Source organism: Dromiciops gliroides, chromosome 3 (genome assembly GCF_019393635.1).
Source record: "Dromiciops gliroides isolate mDroGli1 chromosome 3, mDroGli1.pri, whole genome shotgun sequence".
NCBI lineage: Eukaryota > Metazoa > Chordata > Mammalia > Microbiotheria > Microbiotheriidae > Dromiciops > Dromiciops gliroides.
Genome location: NC_057863.1, coordinates 320,871,894 through 320,894,797, shown reverse-complemented (window position 1 = coordinate 320,894,797; position 22,904 = coordinate 320,871,894). Strand labels below are relative to the sequence as shown.

General features: G+C 39.7%; 1 protein-coding gene across 1 annotated transcript; it reads left to right on the top strand.

Moving 5' to 3' along the window:
- The first annotated feature begins 3,394 nt into the window (after positions 1-3,394).
- LOC122750877 (germinal center-associated signaling and motility protein-like) lies at positions 3,395-22,775 on the top strand. The gene is made up of 6 exons (XM_043997749.1): positions 3,395-3,510; positions 10,699-10,761; positions 12,436-12,485; positions 19,284-19,312; positions 19,821-20,121; positions 22,568-22,775. Exons 1-5 carry the CDS (start codon positions 3,482-3,484, stop codon positions 20,118-20,120), a joined length of 471 nt encoding a protein of 156 aa, XP_043853684.1. The 5' UTR covers positions 3,395-3,481; the 3' UTR covers position 20,121; positions 22,568-22,775.
- The last annotated feature ends 129 nt before the right edge of the window (positions 22,776-22,904 follow it).

Here is a 22,904-nt window from a genome sequence, read left to right as displayed (position 1 = left end):
AGAGGGAAGAGGGTCCATGCACCTGTGGAGGAAGGGGGCTGGCATATGGTTCAAGGACACATGGGGCCTGGGACAGAGAAGCAAGAACAGAAGGAGGAACAGACAAGTCAAGAAAGGGAGTGGGGGGAGCTCACACGTGGGGGCTGACATGGACACAGACAGGAAAGGACAGGTAACACACTGGGGGTTGGGGACAGACACATGGTACCCAAGTGCCATGTGACAGAAGCCAGAAGAACAGGCAGGTGGGCTGGCTCCTCCCTTTGGTGCTAGAGTTCTCAAGCCAAACCCCCAATCCTGTGCAGTCTGTCGGTTCTTCACTTTGGAGGATTTTCACTTGGAGGATTTTCTTTTTAGGGGTTGTGCGAGTGTGTGTGTGTGTGTGTGTGTGTGTGTGTGTGTGTGTGTGTGTGTGTGAGTGAGTGAGTTGGGGGTGGGGGCAGAGATTGAGCTGAGAGGCAAGAGCCAAAGGAGGGGATATACTGTGCAGTAAAGTTAACATAGGTGTTATGTTGTTGTTGTTGCTGTTGTTGTTTTTGCAATGCACATTTCTTTCAGAATTCTTTACATAAAGTTGAATTTGTATAATTTAAATTTACGTAAAGTGAGAACTACCTTATTCCATTCTGGTCAAACAGACTGGTGAAGTAGTTCCACCACACTGGATACTCCATTAGTGTTCAAAGGCCTTCAGAACCAGGTCCCTCCCTACTAGCTCCAGTCTCCTTATAACTTACTCCTGTCACATACTCTTCCACCCAGTGATGCTGGCCTGCTGGTTGTTGCAGCAACAAGACACTCCATCTCTGGGCTCTGGGCATTTTCTTTGGCTGTCCCCCATGCCTGGAATGCACTCTCCCACCATTTCCCAGTACTGACTCCCCTAGCTTCCTTCAAATCCAACTGCAGGAAGCCTTCCCCAACCCCTCTTAATTCTCATGCCTTTCTTCTGTTAATTACTTCCCATTTGTCTTGTCTATATCTTATTTGTATGGATTTGCTTCCTCATCTCTCCCATTAGATTATTAGATCCTTGAAAGCAAGAACTGTCTTTTGTTTGCTTTTATATCCCTAGAACCTAGTATATTGTCTGACATGTTGGATGTGCTTAATAAATTCTTATTGATTTACATTTCAGGAATATATTCCCACCTCATAGAATTCCTAGTTCTCTTCAAAACATAGTTCAAGTGACTTTTCCTTGGAGTTTAGTGGAGAAAGCACTGGACTTATGTCAGGAAGTCCTGGATTCCAATCCTGCCTCAGACATTAACTAGCTGTGTGACCCTGGGCTAGTCACAACCTCTTTGGACTCAGTCTCTTCACTTGTAAAATAAAGGGCTTTACTTGATGACCTCTAAAGTCCTTTTCATCTCTAAATCTTGTTGTTCAGTTGTTTTCAGTCCTGTCCAACTCTCCATGACCCTATTTGGGGTTTTCTTGGCAAAGATTCTTGGCATGGTTTGCCATTTTCTTCTCTAGCTCATTATACATATGAGGAAACTGAGGCAAATGAGGTGAAGTGACTTGCTCAGGGTCACACAGCTAGTGTCTGAGTCCAGATTTGAACTCAGGAAGATGTCTTCCTGACTCCAGGCCCCCCATTCTATCTACTGTACCACCTAGCTCCCAAAAAATAAGTTATACTCAGTTGGTATAAAGGCCATCTACAGTAGCCTGGTTACACATTTGTTGAGTATGTTAGTAGATTTCTTGGCAGCTGAGTCAATGGCCCTGAAGTCGTGACATATGCTGACTAATAGTGCACCACATGAAATTATCAACAAAATCATCGTGAAGTCTGATACAATAATGATGAGAGTGATACAGACCCAGAGAAAAAGTTCGAAGATGGTATAAGAAAGGGTGCTGGATTGAGAAATGTGGAGCCAGATTCAAATCCCCATTTTGCCAGTTAATTAGCTGAATGACTCAGACTCAGTTTCTTTCTTTACAAAATGTGGTTAAACTAAGTGATGTCTAAGGGTGCCCCCCAAGTCCTATGATCCTTTGTTTTCCAGCTCCTGCTTTATAATCAGCAGGGTGATAATTTCTGGGAATTGATCACTTTTTCCACCACCCGCCCCAAGTTTTTCACAGTCCCTGCCTTTCCCATCCTCATTTTGTCTCTTATCATAGGATCCTATTCTTAGAGCACTGAGACAATTTCCAAGGTCCTTTAGTCACAATTGTCCAACTCCTTCATTTTACTGATAAGGACTCGAGGCCCCAAGAGGTGAAGTCAGAGAAGTAGGTGGTAAGTAAGAAAGCTAGGGTTCCAACTCAAATTCTCGGCTTTTGAATCCAGTGTTCTTTCCCCAAAGTTTTTGATATATTGGAACCTATAGCACCAAAAAAAAAAAAAGAAATAAGTTAAGCTGGGGAATTGCATTCCTTGTCCCTGCTGTCCCTCACTCCCAAGGATGTAAGGCAATCCAGCCAAAAAGAAATCATGCAATTTCCTTCCTTTTTCTTTTCTTAAAGAAATATACATTTTGGAAGCAGCTAGGTGGCACAGTGGATAAAGCACCAGTCCTGGATTCAGGAGGACCTGAGTTCAAATCTGGTCTCAGACCCTTGACACTTACTAGCTGTGTGACCCTGGGCAAGTCACTTAACCCTCATTGCCCTGCAAAATAAAAAGAGAGAGAGAGAGAGAGAGAGAGAGAGAGAGAGAGAGAGAGAGAGAGAGAGAAGGGAAGAGAAGAGAAGAGAAGAGAAGAGAAGAGAAGAGAAGAGAAGAGAAGAGAAGAGAAGAGAAGAGAAGAGAAGAGAAGAGAAGAGAAGAGAAGAGAAGAGAAGAGAAGAGAAGAGAAGAGAAGAGAAGAGAAGAGAAGAGAAGAGAAGAGAAGAGAAACATACAACAAAGCTGAAAAAATAGATTTGGGATAAGGTTGTACAGAGCTTTAAAAGGTAACAAGAGGAGCCTAGATTCCATCTTAGAAGCAACAGGGAACCACTGGAGTTTATTGACTAGCAAAGTGACTTGGCTAGATCTGCCTTTAAGGACAATCACTTTGCCAGCCATGTGGAGGATGGGCTAAGAGCTGGGAAAGACTTGAGGCAGGGAGACCAATTTAGATGCCATTGAACTCATCTAGGAGAGAGGTGATGTGTGTCTGGACTGAGATTTCACACTAGTTTGCACATTCTATGTCTTCTCAGGGCTTATTGGAACATTGAGATGAGGACCACGAGCTTCATTATCTCACTCTCTAGCATTTCAGGAAGTCACATGCAGACCAAGGCACCCACAAAGCTGCAGATGCATTCCTTTCTTCTCCTCCCTCTGTTTCCTCCTTATTATCCTCCTCCCCTCTTTAGAAAACCCCTTTTCCTCCAGACCGAGCTTTAGACCAGCAGTTCAGTAGTGATGCTGTCCTCTACACATTAGAGTCGTCGCTCTTTCCCAAGGTCTGGTAAAGGGCAGACGAAGAGGGAAGTGAAACAAGGAGCCGGGCTTCAGAATCCTAATAAAAGGATGGGGAACTGTCTCCAAAGAAGATTCAGGTGAGTCCGGGCAGGCTCGGACCTGGGGGGTGGGGGGTGGGGAGCAAGGCAGCTACCATACAAGAAGAAACTTTGCACACAAAAAGGCTTTACATTTTTACATCTAGGATGGCTAGGAGTGGAGGATGTGGGTAGCAGAGGGAAGCTGCATAGCCTAAGACAGACCTGGACAGACCCAATAGAGTGAGAGGTGGAAGACACCTTATAAACCATCCAATCCAAGTTCTTCATTTGACAGATAAGGTCACCCGAGAGCTAGGTAATTTACCCTGGATCACACAGCTGGTCAGTGTCTGAGATGAGATTACCTGGGTTCAAACTCCAAATCTGATGCTTACTGCCTGTATCACCATGACAATGTCACTTAATCTCCTCGGGCAGCCTCAGATTCCTCTTTTACAAAATGGCAGTTTTGGAATAGATGGCCTCTGAGGTCTCCTCCAACTATCTAGCTCTACTATCCTATAATCCAAGTCTCCCTCTGTCCACTGCAGCAGCTACATGGCTCAGTGGATAGTGCTCTGGACTGGGAGTCAAGAAGTCTTTTTTTTGTCTTCCCAAGTTCAAATCCAGTCTCACCTACTTAGAGTTGTGTGACCCTGGACAAGTCCCTTAACTTCTATTTGTCTCAATTTCTTCAATTATAAAATAAGGATGATAATGGCACCTCCCTCACAAGGTTGTTGTGAAAATCAAAAATCAAACGAGATAATACCTGTAAAGCACTTAGAATAATGTCTGCTACATAATAGGCTCTGTATAAATACTCATTCCCTGGCCTGCTTCCTCTCTCTCTCTCTCTCTCTCTCTCTCTCTCTCTCTCTCTCTCTCTCTCTCTCTCTCTCTCTCTCTCTTGTTCTCACTCCAGCTTTTGTTCTCTCTCGCGCACGCTCTCTCTCTCTCTCTCTCTCTCTCTCTCTCTCTCTCTCTCTCTCTTATTCTAGCTCTTGCTCTCACTCTTGCTCTCTCCCTCACTCTCTCTCTCCAGAAGGGACCCATTTTCTGTGGGACAAATTCGCTTAAGCCTTTTCATGTCTCAGTTTTCTCATTTATACTTAGGGATTGCTTTACTGATCATTTGGGTGTTTGGAAAGAATAAGCCCATTATAGTGAAACATTCTGACGTGCTCAAAAATGGAATGTGCCAGTTTTTCTTTTCTTTGACAAGGGATTTCACTAGAGCAAAAAATCCCCAATGTAGAACCTCCTTCCACATAGGCAGATTAGCAATTCATCTGAAATTTATCATCTCAGTGCAAGGGTTCTCTACTTGTGACCTATAGAGGGGCATAGAATAGATTTTAAGTAGTCTGTGAACTTGAATGGGAAAAAATTCATCTTTATATTGATTAATATCTTATTTCCTTTGTAATTCGATGCATTTTGTTTTACACATTTAAAAACATAATTCTAAGAAGGGGGTTAGAAGCTTCAACAGACTGCCAAAGGGGTCCATAGTGGGAAAAAGGTGAAGATCCCTTGGTCTTAGAAAGTTAATTGCCTAGGACATTGAGAGGTCTACTGTGTTTGGGGGTAAGAGCAAGAGGCATGGTGTTGAGGGGCATCATGTGGAGGATCACACAGTTATGTGTCAGAGGCAAGATTTATATAATGCCTGCTGGGTCTGGTGCTCTACTGTGGATACAAAAACCAAAAATAAAACTAGTCTTTTTCTAAAGTTGCTTTCATTCTATTAGGAGATTTTACACACACACACACACACACACACACACACACACACACACACACACACACACACACACACACACACATTTTTGTGCAGTGCTTTTGGGAGTTTTAAGCTACTATAACTTAATCTCTGCTCCTGCCAGAGGCCTGCACTTTAGCTTCTCTGTCTGAGGGTGAGTAGAAGGTATGATGTTTCTGTCCAGATAAGCCTTTTTCATGTTTGAGAGTTCAAAAAAGAAGGGTGGGAGTAGTCCAGGGTACAGTCCAGGCTAGAGAATGAGGGATGTGTGCTTAGGAACAGTACAACTCTTGCAAGGACTCATAGGGTTCCAAATTTAATTAGATTCTGGGAAAGAGGATTCCGGGAAAGGAAGTGAACTCACAATAGTTGGTTCTTTCTCTAAAGTATTGTTTTTGTTTTTTAAGTTGCAAAAGGAAGTGTCTGGGGAGGGGATTGTAACTATTGACCAAAACAATTGGGACCCTCAGGGAGGGCATCTGACTCTAGTACCTCTGAGAGCTAAATGTCATCAGTTAAATGATGAATGATAGTTGAAATACATAGATGAGAAAAGGAAGAATGGGAGTAATTTAAAGTCAGAGCTGGGAGGTTTCTGGAAAGCCAAACTATTACAGGATAAAGAAAAGAAGTGATCATTGCCACTTGAAGTTCATAGCTTCTTTGTTACTGCAACAAACAACTACCTTCGGCAAAGAACTAGATGTTCTCTGTGCAAAATTTTACCCAATTAAAAAAAAAAAAGGAGGAAAACACAATACACAAAATCCCAGTTCAAACATAAGAAATAATGTTTTTTTAATAAGACTTTTCCCATCCCCAAGAGATTTTCTGTCTTTTCCAGAATCCCACATATTGTGTCTGCCTCAATATTATCTTTGAAAAAGGTAGGTCCCATGAGTCAGGAACTTTATATCTTTATTTCCTTCTATGTAAGCCACTGCCCTGTTCAAACAAGGTTAGGTAGCTAAGTAAACTTCTTCTTGAACTGGTTTTGGTTTCTAGTTCTGCTACTTCATGGCTGTGTGAACCTTGGTAAATTTCTTTACCTCTCTGGGCTTCATTTTCCATATCTGTAAAATAAGGCTAATAAAACCTGTATTGCCTGCTTGATAGTTATTAGAAGGATGAAGTGAAATAATAAATGGAAAATAATCTGTAAATTGTAAAGCACTACATAAACATAAGCTATTATTACCATTCCTCCCCAAATGGGAAGGGTGATTCAATACAATTCAATAAGTATTCCTTAAAATCCTATTATATTAGGGGCAGCTAGGTGGCACAGTGGATAAAGCACTGGCCCTGGATTCAGGATTACCTGAGTTCAAATCTGGCCTCAGACACTTGACACTTACTAGCTGTATGACCCTAAGCAAGTCACTTAACCCCAATTGCCCCACAAAACAACAACAAAAAAATCCTATTATATGACTAACATGGTAATGTTTTTCATATCTGATTGCTTACAACCTCAGGGAGGGGGTGGGGGAAAGGGAAGGAGGGATAAAAATTGGAACTCAAAACTGTAAATATGAATGTTTATTATTAAATAAACAAACAAACAAATGAGTAAATAAAAAGATGAGTGACTAAATGAATAAATAAATAAAATCCTATTATAAGCCAAGCACTGGTCTAGACTAGGGATAAAAAGACAAAGATGGCATAGTCCTTGTCCTTGGGGAGTTAATATTCTCTTTGAGGCATACAGTAAGTACCCATGTAAGTTAAACACAAGGTACATGCAACATAAATACAAAGTTTATCACATATAAAGAAGACTGGGTATGTAATGTGACACTAATCCTAACTTACTTCAATTATACTCATGTTGGCAAGTCTGAAGTTTTTCTAGAAAGGGAGCTAGCCACAGCTGCCACACTGCTACAAGTCACTTGTTACCCTAGGATGAAGGAAATATACATCTCTGCTCATGAACACGATCTACTGGGCTTCCAGTTATACTTTCCACTTATACAGTCAAGCACAATGACACCATTAGCTCTTAAGCATAAAGCTTTTGCTAAACAAACAAACAAAGCAAGAATACTATTTACTCAGTAGAAGAAAAAATAATGAACAATCAAAGCATAACAGTCCTCCCATAAACCTGGACCATGTATTTCCACCAGTGGACACAGGTTTTAGTTGTTATTTTGTTTTGTTTTTCTTAATTTGGTAAGGAGAGATAGAGTTGATAATCAGAAAAACTTAGCAGTGAGAAACATGAGTGGTGAACCTGATGTGTTGGACCTCAAGCCTAGATGTCTATGGTCTCTTGAGGGAAGTGTCTCAGCACATATCACCTGCTTCTCTTCTAATCCTCTCTGCTCCCCTGTTATTCTCAGGCTATTGAAACAGTGATAAGCTCTTTTGGTTAATAGCAGCTTTAAACCTGGTATCTACAGAGTTTCCCAGGTATCTGTTCCTTTAGCTAGTGTGACACTCTTTCAGCAAAAAGCATTCATCTTTAATACAGGAATCTATAAAGATATTCAGGTTTTGCTTTTTATAAATGTTGAAGGATTTCCCTTCTTCAGGCATAAAGGACAAGAAAAAGCAAAACAAGCATGCTTTTTTTTTTTTTTTTTGGTGAGGCAATTGGGGTTAAGTGACTTGTCCAGGGTCACACAGCTAGTAAGTGTTAAGTGTCTGAGGTCGGATTTGACTCCTGACTCCAGGGCCAGTGCGCTATCCACTGCACCACCTAGATGTCCCAAAACAAGCATGCTTTTGAAGGGGTTTCTCCTTTCTGATGCTGTAGCTGTCACTACATAGCAAGGAAGTTTGCTTTTCATCCACAGCAGAGGATTCTCCTTTTCTTCAATCCTCTATTTCAAACAGAAGATTTCCCCCAAACAGATCAGTTCCTCACATAAACAGCAGACCCTCTAGTTAGCTGGACTCTGCTTCCATCAACCCCTCAGCTCCAATAGCTTCTGAGTTCTGTCTTTTATCTTCAACCTTCTAATGTTTCAACTTTTCTCATCAGCATCTCTCATCAGTGTCTCTTATTCCTTCATTCAACTTCTTTGGTTGCTGACTCCTGATTGGCCTCAAATAATATCTCAAGTCAGAACTGCTTAGTATTCTTGTCATCTGTATCTCGTGTGCAGCTAAGTGGTACAGTGAATAGAGTGAGGAGCCTAAGATTTAGGAAGACCCTGGGCAAGGCTTGGGACAATTAAGGTATGTTTGAATGGGTAGCTAGGGGGCACAGCAGATAGCATGCTGGGGCTGGAGTCAAGAAGAATCATTTTCCTGAGTTCAAATCTGGCCTCAGACATGTACTAGCTCTGTGACCCTGGGCAAGTCATTTAACCCTGTTTGCCTCAGTTTTCTCATCTGTAACATGAGCTGGAGAAGGAAATGGCAAAATATTCCAGTATCTTAGGGTCATGAAGAGTGAGACACAACTAAAAAATGACCTAACGATCTCTCTCTCTCTCACACACACAAACACACACATACACACACACACACACACACACACACACACAGAGAGACACAATGCACACTCATCAGTAAATACCTAGAGATAATAATGGTGTTGATACACAAAGTATTTGTAATTTGATCACTATTACAGAATATGAATTACCATCTCAGAAAGGCACCTTAGTACTCCTTAACTGGGAAACCCTAGCCTTAAACCTAGGAGGAACCTTAGATGCTCTCTTGTTCACCAACATCCTTTTACAAATGGGGAAACTGTGGCTCAGAAACATTAAGTGATTTGTCTAAGGGTACACAGATAGTAAACAAGAGAGGCAGGATTTGAACCAAGGTTGCCTCTGATTCCAGATTAAGGACACTTTTTTCTCTTTCAGAAGAAGGGGGATGCATTTGATTTGCAATTAATAAATAGGAAAGGATTTGAATATTTTAGTTTGGGGAGGATGTTTGTTTCTTATTTTGTTTTCTTTTGGCTTAAGAGCCCAAAATATAAAAACCACCTGAGGAGGTTTTTTGTTTTGTTTTGTTTTGTTTTGTTTTGTTTTGTTTTGTTTTGTTTTGTTTTGTTTTGTTTTTCTTCAACGGTCATACTGGAAGTGGGGCTGAGAAATCTCCTTCCCTGGTTACTAGAGTCACATGGGCTAACAGGGAACCTGCTTTATCCTCAGCAGAGAATCTCCAGGGGAGGGGAAGGGGGGGGAGGGGAGGACAAAAGTGAAGGGCCTAATTTTACTGAAGGCAAGGTCCTATATGTAACATGCGGAACTTTTACAAAGAGAATATTAACCTCAAAAAGTATAATCACAAATATATAAATTTACTCCCCAATATGTGGGAAGTATAATCTCCTTCCCTATTGTTACCACCTCAGTCTCTGGGGAGGGGAAAGGGATTAGGTTCATATTTTATTTTGGTTCCCACAGAGCACAGTCCCAGTTTCAAGCCCAAAACCTATCCCTTGGGCTAGAGTCCCATGTGGCCTGGCTGATCTGGCTGGCTGCACCACCCTGCCTATGATCTTGTCCTAAGGTTCCCATGCCTCACACTCCCTATCTAATAATTATATCCCATCTCTGAAACTGAGAACAACATAGAACAGAAACAAACATTGCCAGGGCCATTTTTCAAAGCCAGGGGTAAAAAAAGGGAGCACATTCAGCTTCTTTGGTTGCCCATGTACACTAAGAGCAGCAAATATGAGGGACTGAAAAGAGTAGACTCAAAAAGTTGGTGGAAGAAAGAGTTAATGGCTCAGTCTTTCCATTTTTAAAGATTCCAGTATCCAATGGAGGGAGGCCGCTCCCACCCACAGGATAGGAGATAAAGAAGGCTCCATTTTAGCCCCTGCTACACTTGGAACAAATGGTAGAGTCTCATTGGACTGCGATTCAGTCTGCAGTCTTGCACAGAGGCAAAGGGGGTGAAGTTTATTAAGGGTTTAGCCATTGGAATAATGAAGAGGGAGGCACTGTGCTTGGTGTGAGAAATTTCTAGACTTGAAGTCAGAAAGACCTATGTTCTAATCCTAACTCATTTATTTGTGTAACTTTGACCAAGTCATTCAATCTGTCTGTACCTCAATTTCCTTATCTTTAAAATAAGTGGAGCACCGGCCCTGGATTCAGGAGGACCTGAGTTCAAATCTGGTCTCAGACACTTGACACTTACTAGCTGTGTGATCCTGGGCAAGTCACTTAACCCTCATTGCCCCACAAAAAACAAAACAAAACAAAAAATAGGAATAATAATAGCATCTGCCTAATAAAGCTGTGAGGATCACATGGAATAATGTATATTTCTTATAGCAAACCTTGAAGCTATTATAACAAATGTGAGTGGATAGATCACAGGCCCTGGAGTCATGAGGACCTCAGTTCAAATCTTCCTTCAGACACTTACTAGCTGTGTGACCCTGGGCAAGTCACTTAACTCCAGTTGCCTCTAAATATAAAAGATGGGGAGAATGGAAAGGGATTAAGAAGGACTCAGAGGAACACAGCATCTGGTATGTTTTATTGTAGATGGCCGAAGCTCACCCGAGACAAGAACAGGAAGGCCAGAATCTCAGAACAGAAAAAGTTCAGGTGAGAACCAAACTGAGCAAAATTTATTGCCAAACTGAATGTCATGTTATAGGGCCACTGACTTCAAAAAACACCTATGGAGGAGGCGTGGACTCCCGGCCTTGAGTCTCTCCTTTCTCCAATCTTTCCTTTACATAATTGTCAAAGTGATGCCTAAAACACAGGTCTGGGCACTCACTGCCTCAAAAAACTCCTTTAGCTTCCTGTTTGCCTAGAGGATCAAGTCTTGACTCCTTCAGTTGGCATTTAAATCCCTTCACAGTTTGACTCCAGCTTAACCTTTCTTGACTCATTACACATTACTCCCCTTTATGAACTCTCCTGGCTAGACAAATGGGCCCTCTTGCTATTCCTCAAATAAGACATGGCATCTCCTGTGTTCTTGCCTTTGCACAGGCTGTGGCCCATGCCTGGAATGCCTTCCCTCCTCATCCACAACTTTAAGAATCCCTAGATTCCTTTAAAGCCCAGCTCAAACACCACTTCTTACATGAAGCCCCAACTAATAGGCTAGTACCTAGATGGACCTAGAGTCAGGGAGACCTGAATTCAAATGTGACCTCAGACACTTAAAAGCTGTGTGACCCTGGGCAAGTCACTTAACCACCATCTGAATTAGTTTCCTCAACTGTAAAATAGAGATAATTTGTTATATATGTAACAGATATTATATGTTTATTATATCACAGAATAATAGCTTGTTGGGAGGATTAAATGAGATAATATTTATAAAGTGCTTAAAACAGTGACTAGCATACAGTAAGTGTTCAATACATGCTTATTCCCTCCCCTTCTTTCCAAAAAATTATCTCACATTTATTTTCTATCTCCCCTAAATGTTTGGGTGTTTTTTTTCTTTGTATTTGAATGCCCAATACACTGTGTCTGTCACATAGCAGATGTTTAAGAAATGCTTGATGATGATTGATTGTCCCCTTTGGACTCAGAAGACACCTTTAAACAGTGACTGACTGAAGGGAGAAGGCAAAACAGATCTCCTGTGCTTTTGAGTACTCTTGTCCCTTTAATATCCATTGCTATTCTGCACACTCACTTCACATATCTATGTAGCCAATCTCCTCGTCAATCATTTCATCTGTAGCTCTTGGTTTCTGTTTTTTTGAGGGGGCCACTTCCTGTCCCTCCTGCTTTACTGATAGTATTTGGAGGTTTGTGGGAAAGCGCCTTTACTGTCAGTTGTTCCGAAGTGGACTAAACTCTTTCCACCCCCTCCTTTCACAGTGGTCTGGGTCTGAAACACCAGAGGAGAATGGGAAACCAGGGGCTGTACATACAACCTCAGAAAACAAGAGTTGGCTGACAACAGTCTGTGGAGTAACTTGCGCTTGCTGCATTTTTTAAAGGAGGTGAAGGAAGAAAGAGCAATGAAGCAAACATCCACAGACATTTCTCAAGCAAAAATGTGCGCATGGTCATAGGCCTAGAAGTTTACGGTCTCCCTAGAACAATAGAACCTGTCAGGGGATCACAGCATTTCAGAGTTGCAAGGGACCTAATCCAAACATGGACTCAAAGTTTCAAGTTGTCATTAATGCAGTTAAAGCTTTGGGGGTATATTAAAAAGATTGGATCCAATCTCTTTCTGGCATTATAAGAACCTTTACAAATGTAGTAATTGTTGAGGTTTTACATTTTGTTTCCTTTCTTTTTTAGACAAATAGTGTCTATATTAAAGAGAAGAAAGAGGGAGCCCTACAAGGAAAGTAAGTTCTTAATTCCTGCTTTTTTTCATATTGATGTATTTATTTTATGAAGATTACATTTATAAAGGATAAATGTAAAGTCCTACACACAGATCTATAAAACTGAATAAATTGGTATAGGATATGTCAAGGCAAGGACTCAAATGAAAAAGTTCTGAAGTTTTATAGAAATTTGAGGTAAATGAATGAATACCCCTCAAACTGCTAATCTGAATTTAGATTGCATCAATAGAATATTGTCCAGGACTAAGGAAGTACTTGGTATTCACTCCTGATCACACATCTGAAGTACTGTGATCAAAAATTAGGCATCATATTGACATTGACAAACTAGAGTGTATTCAAAAGAGGGTAACTAGGATAGTGCTCCCACCAGGGAAGCAATTAAAGGATCCTGGAGAAGAGAGGTATTAGGGGAGATGATAATGATGGTGGTGGTGGTAACCAAAACTGTAGAGATGCTGACTTTTGAATAAATATAAGGTAAAACTTCTTAGTGATTAGTGCTGTCCAAAGATGGAATAGACTGCCTTGGGTAGAAATGTACCTCTCACAAGTTCACCAAGCAGAAGTTGTATGGCCATTTTTCAGAGAAGTATATACCTGTCATATATAGCCTTATAGTCTTATTTTTTAAAAATCTGCTTAGGTAAGCATGGAGTAGATGACTTCTGAGGTCCATTCCAATTCTGGGATTTTTATTTTAAATTTCTAAGCTGGCTAAACTATCCTGGTATGTATGTGCTTATGGAAGGAGTTCGAAGGGACCTATTTTAGTTGCTAAGGAGAAAGTCAAATAGACCTTTACAAAAAAAAAAAAAAAAAGGATGCATTTGAGGGCAAAAATGGAGAAAAACAGAGAGTATAATGGATCTTTGAGTCATCTACATATAGATGATAACTAACACATGAGAGTTGATAAGAGTGCAGAGAAAGAATAGAGAGATAGAAGAAAAGAGTTCTCAGTAAGGATTCTGGGCATACATCAGCAATTAAGGGACATAACATTGATGACTCAAAAAAAGTTGTTGGAGGAGTGATAAGTAGAAGGAAAACTAAGAGAGAACAGTTTCACCAAAACCCCTCGAGGAGAGAGAATCTAGGAAAAGAAAGTGGCCAACATTGTCAAATGCAGCAAAGAGGTCAAGAAGAATGAGGACTGAAAAAAAGAACATTAGATTTGTCAATTAAGAGGTCACCGATCACTTTGGGAAAATCCATTCAGGTGAATGATAGCACTGGAAGCTAGAATGGAAAATGTGATCCTATAAATTCACCATATTGATCCACCCTACATGCAGGAATGCTTCTCACCTTTTCCTGACATTACAAGGGTACCTGTGGACTTCTCTGGCTCTCCATCTGTCTTTATCCCTTACCCTCAACATATGACCAGTCTATCTTGTCTTCCTATTGTAACCCTGAATGGCTAACATGGCTAAAATTCAAACCCATGTCTTTTTACTCTAGAACTACTACATGATCTATCAACTAGGTGACACTGAGCCTGTCACTTAACTTCTGAGTGTCAGTTTACTCGTTACCATCATATTAATATCAGCTAAACCATTACCGTTATTATACCATGCTACTTCTCATTCTACTAAACGAAGCTTTTTCTTACAGCTTCAGTTGGGATATATTTATGTATGTATTCATGTTTATGCATATGTGAATAAAATTAATATGAAATCATATTTAAATATAATATAGAATACATATTTAATGTATGAACATATATAATATATATGAATACATAATATGGGTGTATAATCCAAGTTGAGCTCCAGGCCTGCATTGCCAATTGCCTATTGGACATTTTAAATTAGGTATACCACAGGCATCTCGAAGTCAACATGTCCAAGACATAACTCAATATCTTTCCTCCCAACCACACCCCACCATCCCTAAACTCCCTGTCTTGAAGGCATCATAGTTCTTCTAGACTTCTAGGTTCAAAACCTCAGTGTTAACCTCAACAACTCCTATCTCACATGTGCAATTATTCTGAAGAATCTCTTCTATCTAACCTCTTCCTTCTCTTCACACAGACACCTGATTAGTTCAAATCCCTCATGAATGCTTAACTATACTAAGAGAAATTGGTTTCTTAATTGGTTTTCCTACCTCAAGTTTCTCCCTACTTGAATTCATTCTCCCCATGAATGTCAACATGATTTTCCTTAAGCTCCGAATCTAACCATGTCACTAAATCAACTCTGCCTCACTTAAATCCAGTTCATGAATGGGTCAAGACATTACCCTATGATGTTATCAGTGCTCATCAAAAACTAAGAATAAATGACAACTGTGTCACTCCCCTACTCAATAAATGAGTGATACCTCCCCCCACCCCGTTGCCTCTAGAATAAAATACAAATCCCCCTGTTTGTTGGGGTTTTTTAAAAGTTCTTTAGGGTATTTAGGCATTTGGGGGTTTTTTCCCTTAATTTTAATTTTATTAGAGGAAAAATATATTTTTCTCTCCCTCTCCCCATTGGGAACAACAACAAAAAAGAATATTGTAACAAATAGGCATAGTCAAGCAAAACAAATTCCTGACTTGGCCATGTCCAAAAAAGATCTGCTCTGCTTGTTTTTTTTAAATGCTTCACAATTTTCTTCAAACTCTCTTTCACAATAATTATACAATCTTCTCTTTCCTATATTCTATAGTCTAGCTAAACTGGACTTCTTTCTGTTCCTCGCTAGGACACATATTCTAATGGAGAAAACTACAAAGATAAAATCTGTATCTGTAAATCAGATAGGCTCCATTGTTCTTAGGGTGCAGCAGCAAAGCATATGTTAATATGTTTTTGTTTAATATCATTTCCATGGATAAGGCCATATCCACTCCTGATGTTAAATCATTTTATGATGAAAAGGACTTTGTTACTGTCTAAAATCGTTCTTGTCTCAATCACTAATAGCTACCTTTGGTGTGGAGATAGAAGCTATGGAGGTTGCATCTCCATAAAGGTTGCTTCTTGAAACTATGTTTTGGGAACCAGGAAGTGGGTGGAACCAGTGATCTTGGGGTGTTTTATTCCTAGGGCTCCTGGGTTCTGGGTACTAGGTTTAATTAGACATAATGGGCAGACATGCCTGGTTCATGATCTCCTCCGGATAGACAAGGTCACAGATCCATTTAAGTATTTGAATTTATAGGAATGATTCCTTCCCAGTCTCTTTCTTTCCTTTTTATTCTAGATTTACTGCTTTTGGTTATCCATAAGTTCTTTATTTGACTCTGGTTAATAGTAAAATGATTCTATTTTTGTCTTTTGTAACTTCTATTTCCTAAACAGATAAGAATTCTTTATCTTACTGCAACTGCAATGTGTTCCATTAGTCCATCATATTTTTTAAAAAATTATGTCATCAGAAGACATACAATTGTTCTTATCGCATTAGTACTAATCTTATCTAAACCATCTCACACACACACACACACACCATACTCTGCCTATTTCACCCTCTGCTCTTCACTGCTCTTTTCTTTTTTCTCCTTCTTTATGATGCCTCAAATCAACATTTTCCTTTCCTTCTTCTTTTCTTCTTCAAGTCAGTTTGTGTCCCTCAATTATTTGTTTAAACAATACTATTATTTTCTGTAATTTCTGGGGCATGTTTATTTTTCTTCTTCTGTTTCTGATATTTTGCACTTCGGTAAAATACTTCTGATTTTCACTGAGTCTATGGTTTCATTTATATTTCTTCCAATATATTTCTTAATTGTCATTTCATTATCATTTTTAATGCATAGTACAGTGGTTGACACATATTGGACTCTTAATAATTATTTATTGATTGAATATTTATTGATTTTCCCTAAGATTTCTTTTAAGTACCCAGTTCTTCATTACATCTTTTGATTTTCTTTTGCTAATTTCATTTCTCCTTTTTTTCACTTCATTGTATTTATATCTACTCTATCTTGAGAAAATTCTAATTTTAGTTCTGATATTTCCTTTGTTGTTTCATGATATTTTTCATATAGCATTTTTCTCTCTTTTAACCCTTCATTGTGTCAGAAAGTTTTTGCCTGCTAATGTTTTGAGTTTTTCTAAAGGGAAATTTATTTTAGGGGTTTCTGCTCATTTGAGCTCCTTGAAATTCTATTGCTGTTTTTTGAGAGTGATATTCAGGAACTCTTCTGAATTATGGGTTTTTTGTTTTTGTTTTTGTTTTTTGTGGGGCAATGAGGGTTAAGTGAATTGTCCACAGTCACATAGCTAGTAAGTGTCAAGTGACTCAGGCCAAATTTGAACTCGGGTCCTCCTGAATCCAGGGCTGGTGCTTTATTCACTGCACCACCTAGCTGCCCTGACTCTTCTGAATTATAACTTCACTCTGTCATGCTCCTAAAAATTCTATCTTTATTTATATATCCTGGTAGCACAGTATTCTATAGATGGCAAGTAATTACTAATTTTTAAATTTTAGTGTGATATCATTCAATTAAATTCATGCCAGTTAAGGATTGCTTTAAAAAGTATATGGCATTGGGGGCAGCTAGGTGGCACATTGGATAAAGTACTGGCCCTGAATTCAGGAGGACCTGAGTTCAAATCTGGCATCAGACACTTGACAATTATTAGCTGTGTGACCCTGGGCAAGTCACTTAACCCTCATTGCCCCGCGCCCACCCCCCCAAAAAAAAGTATATGGTATTTTCCCACTAGTCTGTGGGGATACTTCTATTATGAAAGGGAGTAAGTAGTAGTGGTTGGCTACTCTGAAGACTGTGTCTGCCAGTCTAGCACTTTAAGGGTAGGGGTGAAGACTGTCTCCTAATCCAAAATCATAATATCCTTGTGCTGCCTCTGTGTGTAATCCATAAAAAAAATTAGGCTTTATTGAACTTGCTTGTTCCTTATCTGATTATGTTATTACTCAATCATTGAAATAAGATGAAAATATGTTTTTTTTTTAAACTGAGCAGGTTAGAAATCCCTCCATCACCCTATATCCGCTCCCCAATTTCTACCACAGGCTATAAGGGGTTGTAAATAATTTCCCCAATAGATTATTTCTATCTTCATCACTATGTGCATTATGCCTATTATTAGAAACCACACCAAAATTGGTTTCAAATGACTAACAACTGATGTCACTGCTTTGGTCAGATGTGAAACTCTAGCCACAATGCCAAACCACATCTATGTGATATAAATATCTCTCTAAATATATATCTATATATAATATATAATTCTATAAATTCCTCAGTAGTATATCATTTAGCTTCATGATACTCTTTCCTTCCTTCCTTCCTTCCTTCCTTCCTTCCTTGAGACTGAAGATCTTTTCCATGACCATTCCTCGGTAAGGTTTGGTGGCCTAAAGCAGTTCTCCTACATCCAGATCTGCTTCCTTGGGTAAACAATTTCCACCTCTCATTAAGTAGATGGTAGTGCCAAGGAAGGTAAAGGAAGAATGTTTTCCCTCTATTCAGATATTCCCTGCACCAAACTTTTCCCACCAATTTGATCTTCCAAGCAGCATATGGCAGTACAGGTTGTAAGGTTCTTTATTTCAGTTAATCTTTACAACAACCCTGTGGAAAAGGTGTGATTGTTATTATTATTCCATTCTACAGGTTAAGAAATTGAGGCAAGGGCAGCTAGGTGGTGCATTGGATAAAGCTCTGGCCTTGGATTCAGGAGGACCCTGTGCAAGTCACTTAACCTTCATTGTCCCACAAAAAAAAAAAAAAAAAGAAAAGAAAAAATTGAGGCAAACAGAGGTTAAGTGACTTTCTCAGAGCCACACAACTAGTAAATTTCTGAGATCTGATTTTGAACTTGGGTCTTCCTGACTTAAGGTCCAGTATTGCATCTATTGTGAAAACTAGCTGCCTAGGACATTTTGAGACTGAAGTGCTTATGGTATATTCAACCTGAAATATCCAATAGTCATTTGGTGATTTGAAACTGGAGTTTAGGAGTTTGAAACTAGGAGTTTAGGAAACTTCAATTACTTTTAAAGAGATGATCATTGAAACCATGGGATCTGAGGAAGTCAAACAAGTGAAAGATTATGAAGAGAAGAGAATAGGCCTAGGGCAGAATCTTAGGTTATACTTTCACTGAGGGACTGTGGTATGGATGAAAGTTTAGCTGAAAAGGGGGGAAAACATAACTTGAGGGGATGGAAAGGTCTAGTAAAGGTTTCTTAAGGATGAAGAGGTTTGGACATGTTTGTGGGCAGAAAGGACAGAAGAAGTAGATAGGAAGAGATTAAAGATGGATGAGAGGGTGGGAGGATGAGGGAAGGGTAATCTACGAAAGAAGATGAGAGGGCATGTGATCAAGAATATGTGGAGGGGCCTTGGTCTTGTTGAGAAAAAGGACTATCTCATCAGAGACTAAAGGAAGAATGAGAGATGATGTCAAGGGGTTTTGAAATAAAGAGAAGGGGAGAAGAACTCACAGTAAATGTTCTCTATTTTTTCATTAAAGTAAGAGGAGATGTCATCAGGTGAAAAAGTGGGGAGAGGGAGAGGAAGGTATGGGAACTTGGAACACCTTTTGTAGGGAATGGGAACAAGAAGCAATTAGGGAGAAGTAAAAGAATTGCCTTGCCATAGGGAAGTTAAATAACATGAATTTGGAGTGGACCTGGTCACCTCTGTCAGGACAGCAGTTCGTGCCTGCAGGAGAATAGGTGGTGGGTCCCAATAGAACAGACCTGCTCATTCATTTCCTCATCCCTAGCTCCATGCCTGTTAGCCCCTCAATCCTGCACCCCTAGAGGCCTGACCTTGTAGTGACTACTTTACTTTTCTTCTTCTAGGTGAAGAAGTTTCATCTGTTTACCATGAGGTAAGGAGAAACTCATTTTGCTTTTTTGAAACAGACATCCTAGAATGCAAACCCCACAGGTTTGGGCACCTCAAGGATGTGCGAGGGGCTGTAAATACAGGTATCATCTGGAGGGCATAAAAGGAAAGCCCTTTCCCTTCCAGCTGCCACAGAATTTGAGATTATTAGAAATCCACCCTTTTGCATGAAATGCTGTCCTCTCAAGTTTGAGAAATGCAGACCTTGGAAGGGGAACACACTAAGTTGTTATTTGTCACCAGTCTTCAAATGTTCATGGCTGAAGTTTTTCTCAATGATAGCTGGCTGAGAGCAGAGTACCCTAGCAAATTGGGCATCACTTGGACAGGGCAAGTCTGGGAGAGCACAATGCAGGATACTGTGTGTGAAGGAGGGATAGTTTATGGGTAGAATAGGAGAAGATGCAGCTGGAGGAGGGCTGTACAGAAGAGGGAGGCAGGAGAGTGTCTGAAGTGTACCTGAATGGCCTTTTTTTTTAATCAATTGGCAGGAAAACCATGAAGACAATGCAAAGGAGCCATTCTATGCCTGCATCGAGCACACGTCCCAACGAAGGCCTTCCATGAACTTCATAGAGGATAGTTATGAGAATATTGTCCCCAAGTGGAAGAGGCCCGAGGCTCAAAAGAATGAGACAGAATATGCCATTCTTAGGGTTGCTCCTAGCCCCAAGTCTTCCTCTAACTTGCAGGATGAGGAATACGAACTTATCATGCCCACTATCCAAAACTGTTGTCCTTCCCACCTTGACCTGATGAATTCAGGGAACTCTCCAAGAAACAGAAAGTAAGGTAATTACCCATAACAACAACAGTAATCATAGTAACAATCAATTCATGGCATTAGTAGAATGCTTTGTGGTTACAACGTGCTTTTATACACTTTCTCCTGATAGTGTAAGGCCCTAACGTAGGTCTCAGGGAAGCAGCATGGCACAATATGCTCTGAACTTGGAGTCAGAAAGACTTGGGTTCATATCCTGCCTCAAATGCTTATTAGCAGTGAGCCTGGTCAAGTCACTTAAACCCTTCTGTGCCTCAGCTTCTTCATGTGTAAAATTAGGGGGGGGTGGGGGTGGGTTAGATTTTCATTAGGGTCATTCTAGCTGTATATCTATGATGGAGTGACTGGTCCCAAAATAAGAAAAAAAGCCTACTCCTGAATCCCAACCCCCAAGCTCAGTGTTTCTTTCACTATACCACACTTTGTTGTTTGAGACCATGAAGTCACAAGGAAGCCTTACCAGAAAGACGACATTCTCAGGCTATGGCTTCGGGACCCATTTCCCCATATTGTTGTTGTTCATCCTTCTTCTCAAAGAGGACCAATGACATCATGAGGGTGATGTCTTGACTTGCAAGTGAATTGGATTTAAGTGAGGCAGCACTGGGCAAAGTCATTAGCCTCACTCTCTCCTCCAGGGTCATCTGAGTTTAACCAAGTCATAGGTCAGGATGACTGGTAATGGCCCAGGATACATTGGGAGATCTTGGCCTTTTTAAGTTCAGGTCTTTCCCAGGTCTCAGTTTGTCTGAGGTAACACCCATTCAGTGATTAAAGGCTTGGTAAGAATTGAGGCAAAAGATGGCCTAGTCTGTCATCATAAAAGAATAAATTTGGGAAGGGAAGACCTTCAGAGTTTCTGACCAAAATAGAAACAGTTGCTATTTACATTCATTTTGAGCCATCAAAACCCAAACGATCACCAAGTGTGGCTTGAGCTGGGGCATATTATTGGCCAATCAGTGAAAGCCAGAGTGATTTGGGTTTAAGGCATGATCCAGTAGCTCCATTTGAATCCCAATGGACTTTATCAAAGCCTGGTTTTCCAAAGCTCTCAAGAAATCATAAAGAAACTACATGGGAAAAAAGAGTTAATTGCCCCAGTTGTTTTGTTTTGGTTTTTGTTTGTTTGTTTTAATGATAGAATAAATAAGTAGGGAAGAGGAAAAAAAAAATCTAATTCCCAAACCCCAAGATACTTGTGAGGCTTCAACTATAAAAATTTATATATCTTTGGGCAGAACAGCCCATTCCAAACCCTTATCCTTCTCACCCAACCTTCCTAGTTTGAGGGAGAGGTCTTCCTGTACAAAAAAGAAAGGGTGGGGCAGCATCCTAAGGTAATCACTTACTTCTATGGCCAACGGCCAACTGGCCAATATTTTTTGCCTGCCTTGCCATTTTGTGTATAGGGAAACAGGAAGAACTTCAAACTCTGGAAGATGTAATCCATTTGATGAATTCCTCCCTCCTCTCTCCCTTCTTCCTTTCCTTCCTTCTTCCCTCATCAACAATTCCTAATTCATAATGTTAGAGCTAGAAAGAACCTTAGAGATAGCAACCCTGTAATTGTTTTTCTAATTTATTTTTCATTTTAAGCATTTATTTTCTGTCCTTCCCAAACCCTCACATTTAAAAGAAAAAGAAAAAAGGAAAACAAAACCCTTTAACAAATATGTGTAGTCAAGAAAACAAATTCCCATAATTGTCCACATATAACCTTTATAGATGAAGAAATTGAGGCCCAGGAAGATGACATGACTTGCTTAGGGTCACACACTGGTGGAACTGAAACTATAACTGTGCTCTCCTCACTCTTGGCCCAGCCTTTTTTACAGTCTATCTAGGAAATGTCCTAAGAACCAAAGAATCCAAGAACCAAAAGAAAATCATGCACAGAAAAGTTTTTTAAAAAAACACTAATGAAAATACTTCTGCAGCTCCTGTCTCTCTGATTTTATCTTTTTATGATTACTTAAAGTAAAATCCTCTGCCCTTAAGGTGTCTTGGAGTTATGCTTGTTCTGTTAATAAGAACATCTTAGGTCAGTTTGGGATGAGAATGGAAGTATCTTGGGATATTTACTGACATAGATTGATCTGAGAGCAAAAGTTGAAGGCTAAGGAAATGTTAGAAATAAAATCCAATACATAAGATGATTAAGTCCATTAATAAGAGTTTAATAAAGGAGTAGAAAGATTATAAGTTCTCCACTGTTGGTACATTTAACTAGAGGCTGAAGGACCCATTTAAAGATGTTATATTGTCTTGGAGGTTTTTGTTTTTAATTTTGTTTTAACAAATTGGGTCATGCAGAAAGAGATCAGATGTGCTAGAGGCAACTTTAACTGGTCAACAAGGAAATTATTAAAATTTTCAGTGTGAGCATTTACACACCAGAAATCAGTAAATGCTAAAGAATTATGGCTAATTGATTGTTTTGTTTATTTTTAGATTTAAGAAAGTGATGGAGAAAATATTATTAATGACGATTAAACTTAAAAGTGTCAGACCTACATTTTTTAGAGGCAGTTATTAATCATTTACTAGCAAATCTATAGTCCTGCTTATATTTATGCTTTTGTTCCTAAATGTAAATTCATTTTAAATAATGTGCTGACTGCTAAGTCTATATCCCAAAGACATTTTTAAAAATTGAAAATTTACTCTTTGTACAAAAATATTTATAGCAGCTCTTTTTGTGGTGGTTAAGAAGTGGAAATTGAGGAATGCCCATCAATTGGGGAATGGCTAAACAAGTTGTGGTATATGATTGTGATGGAATATTATT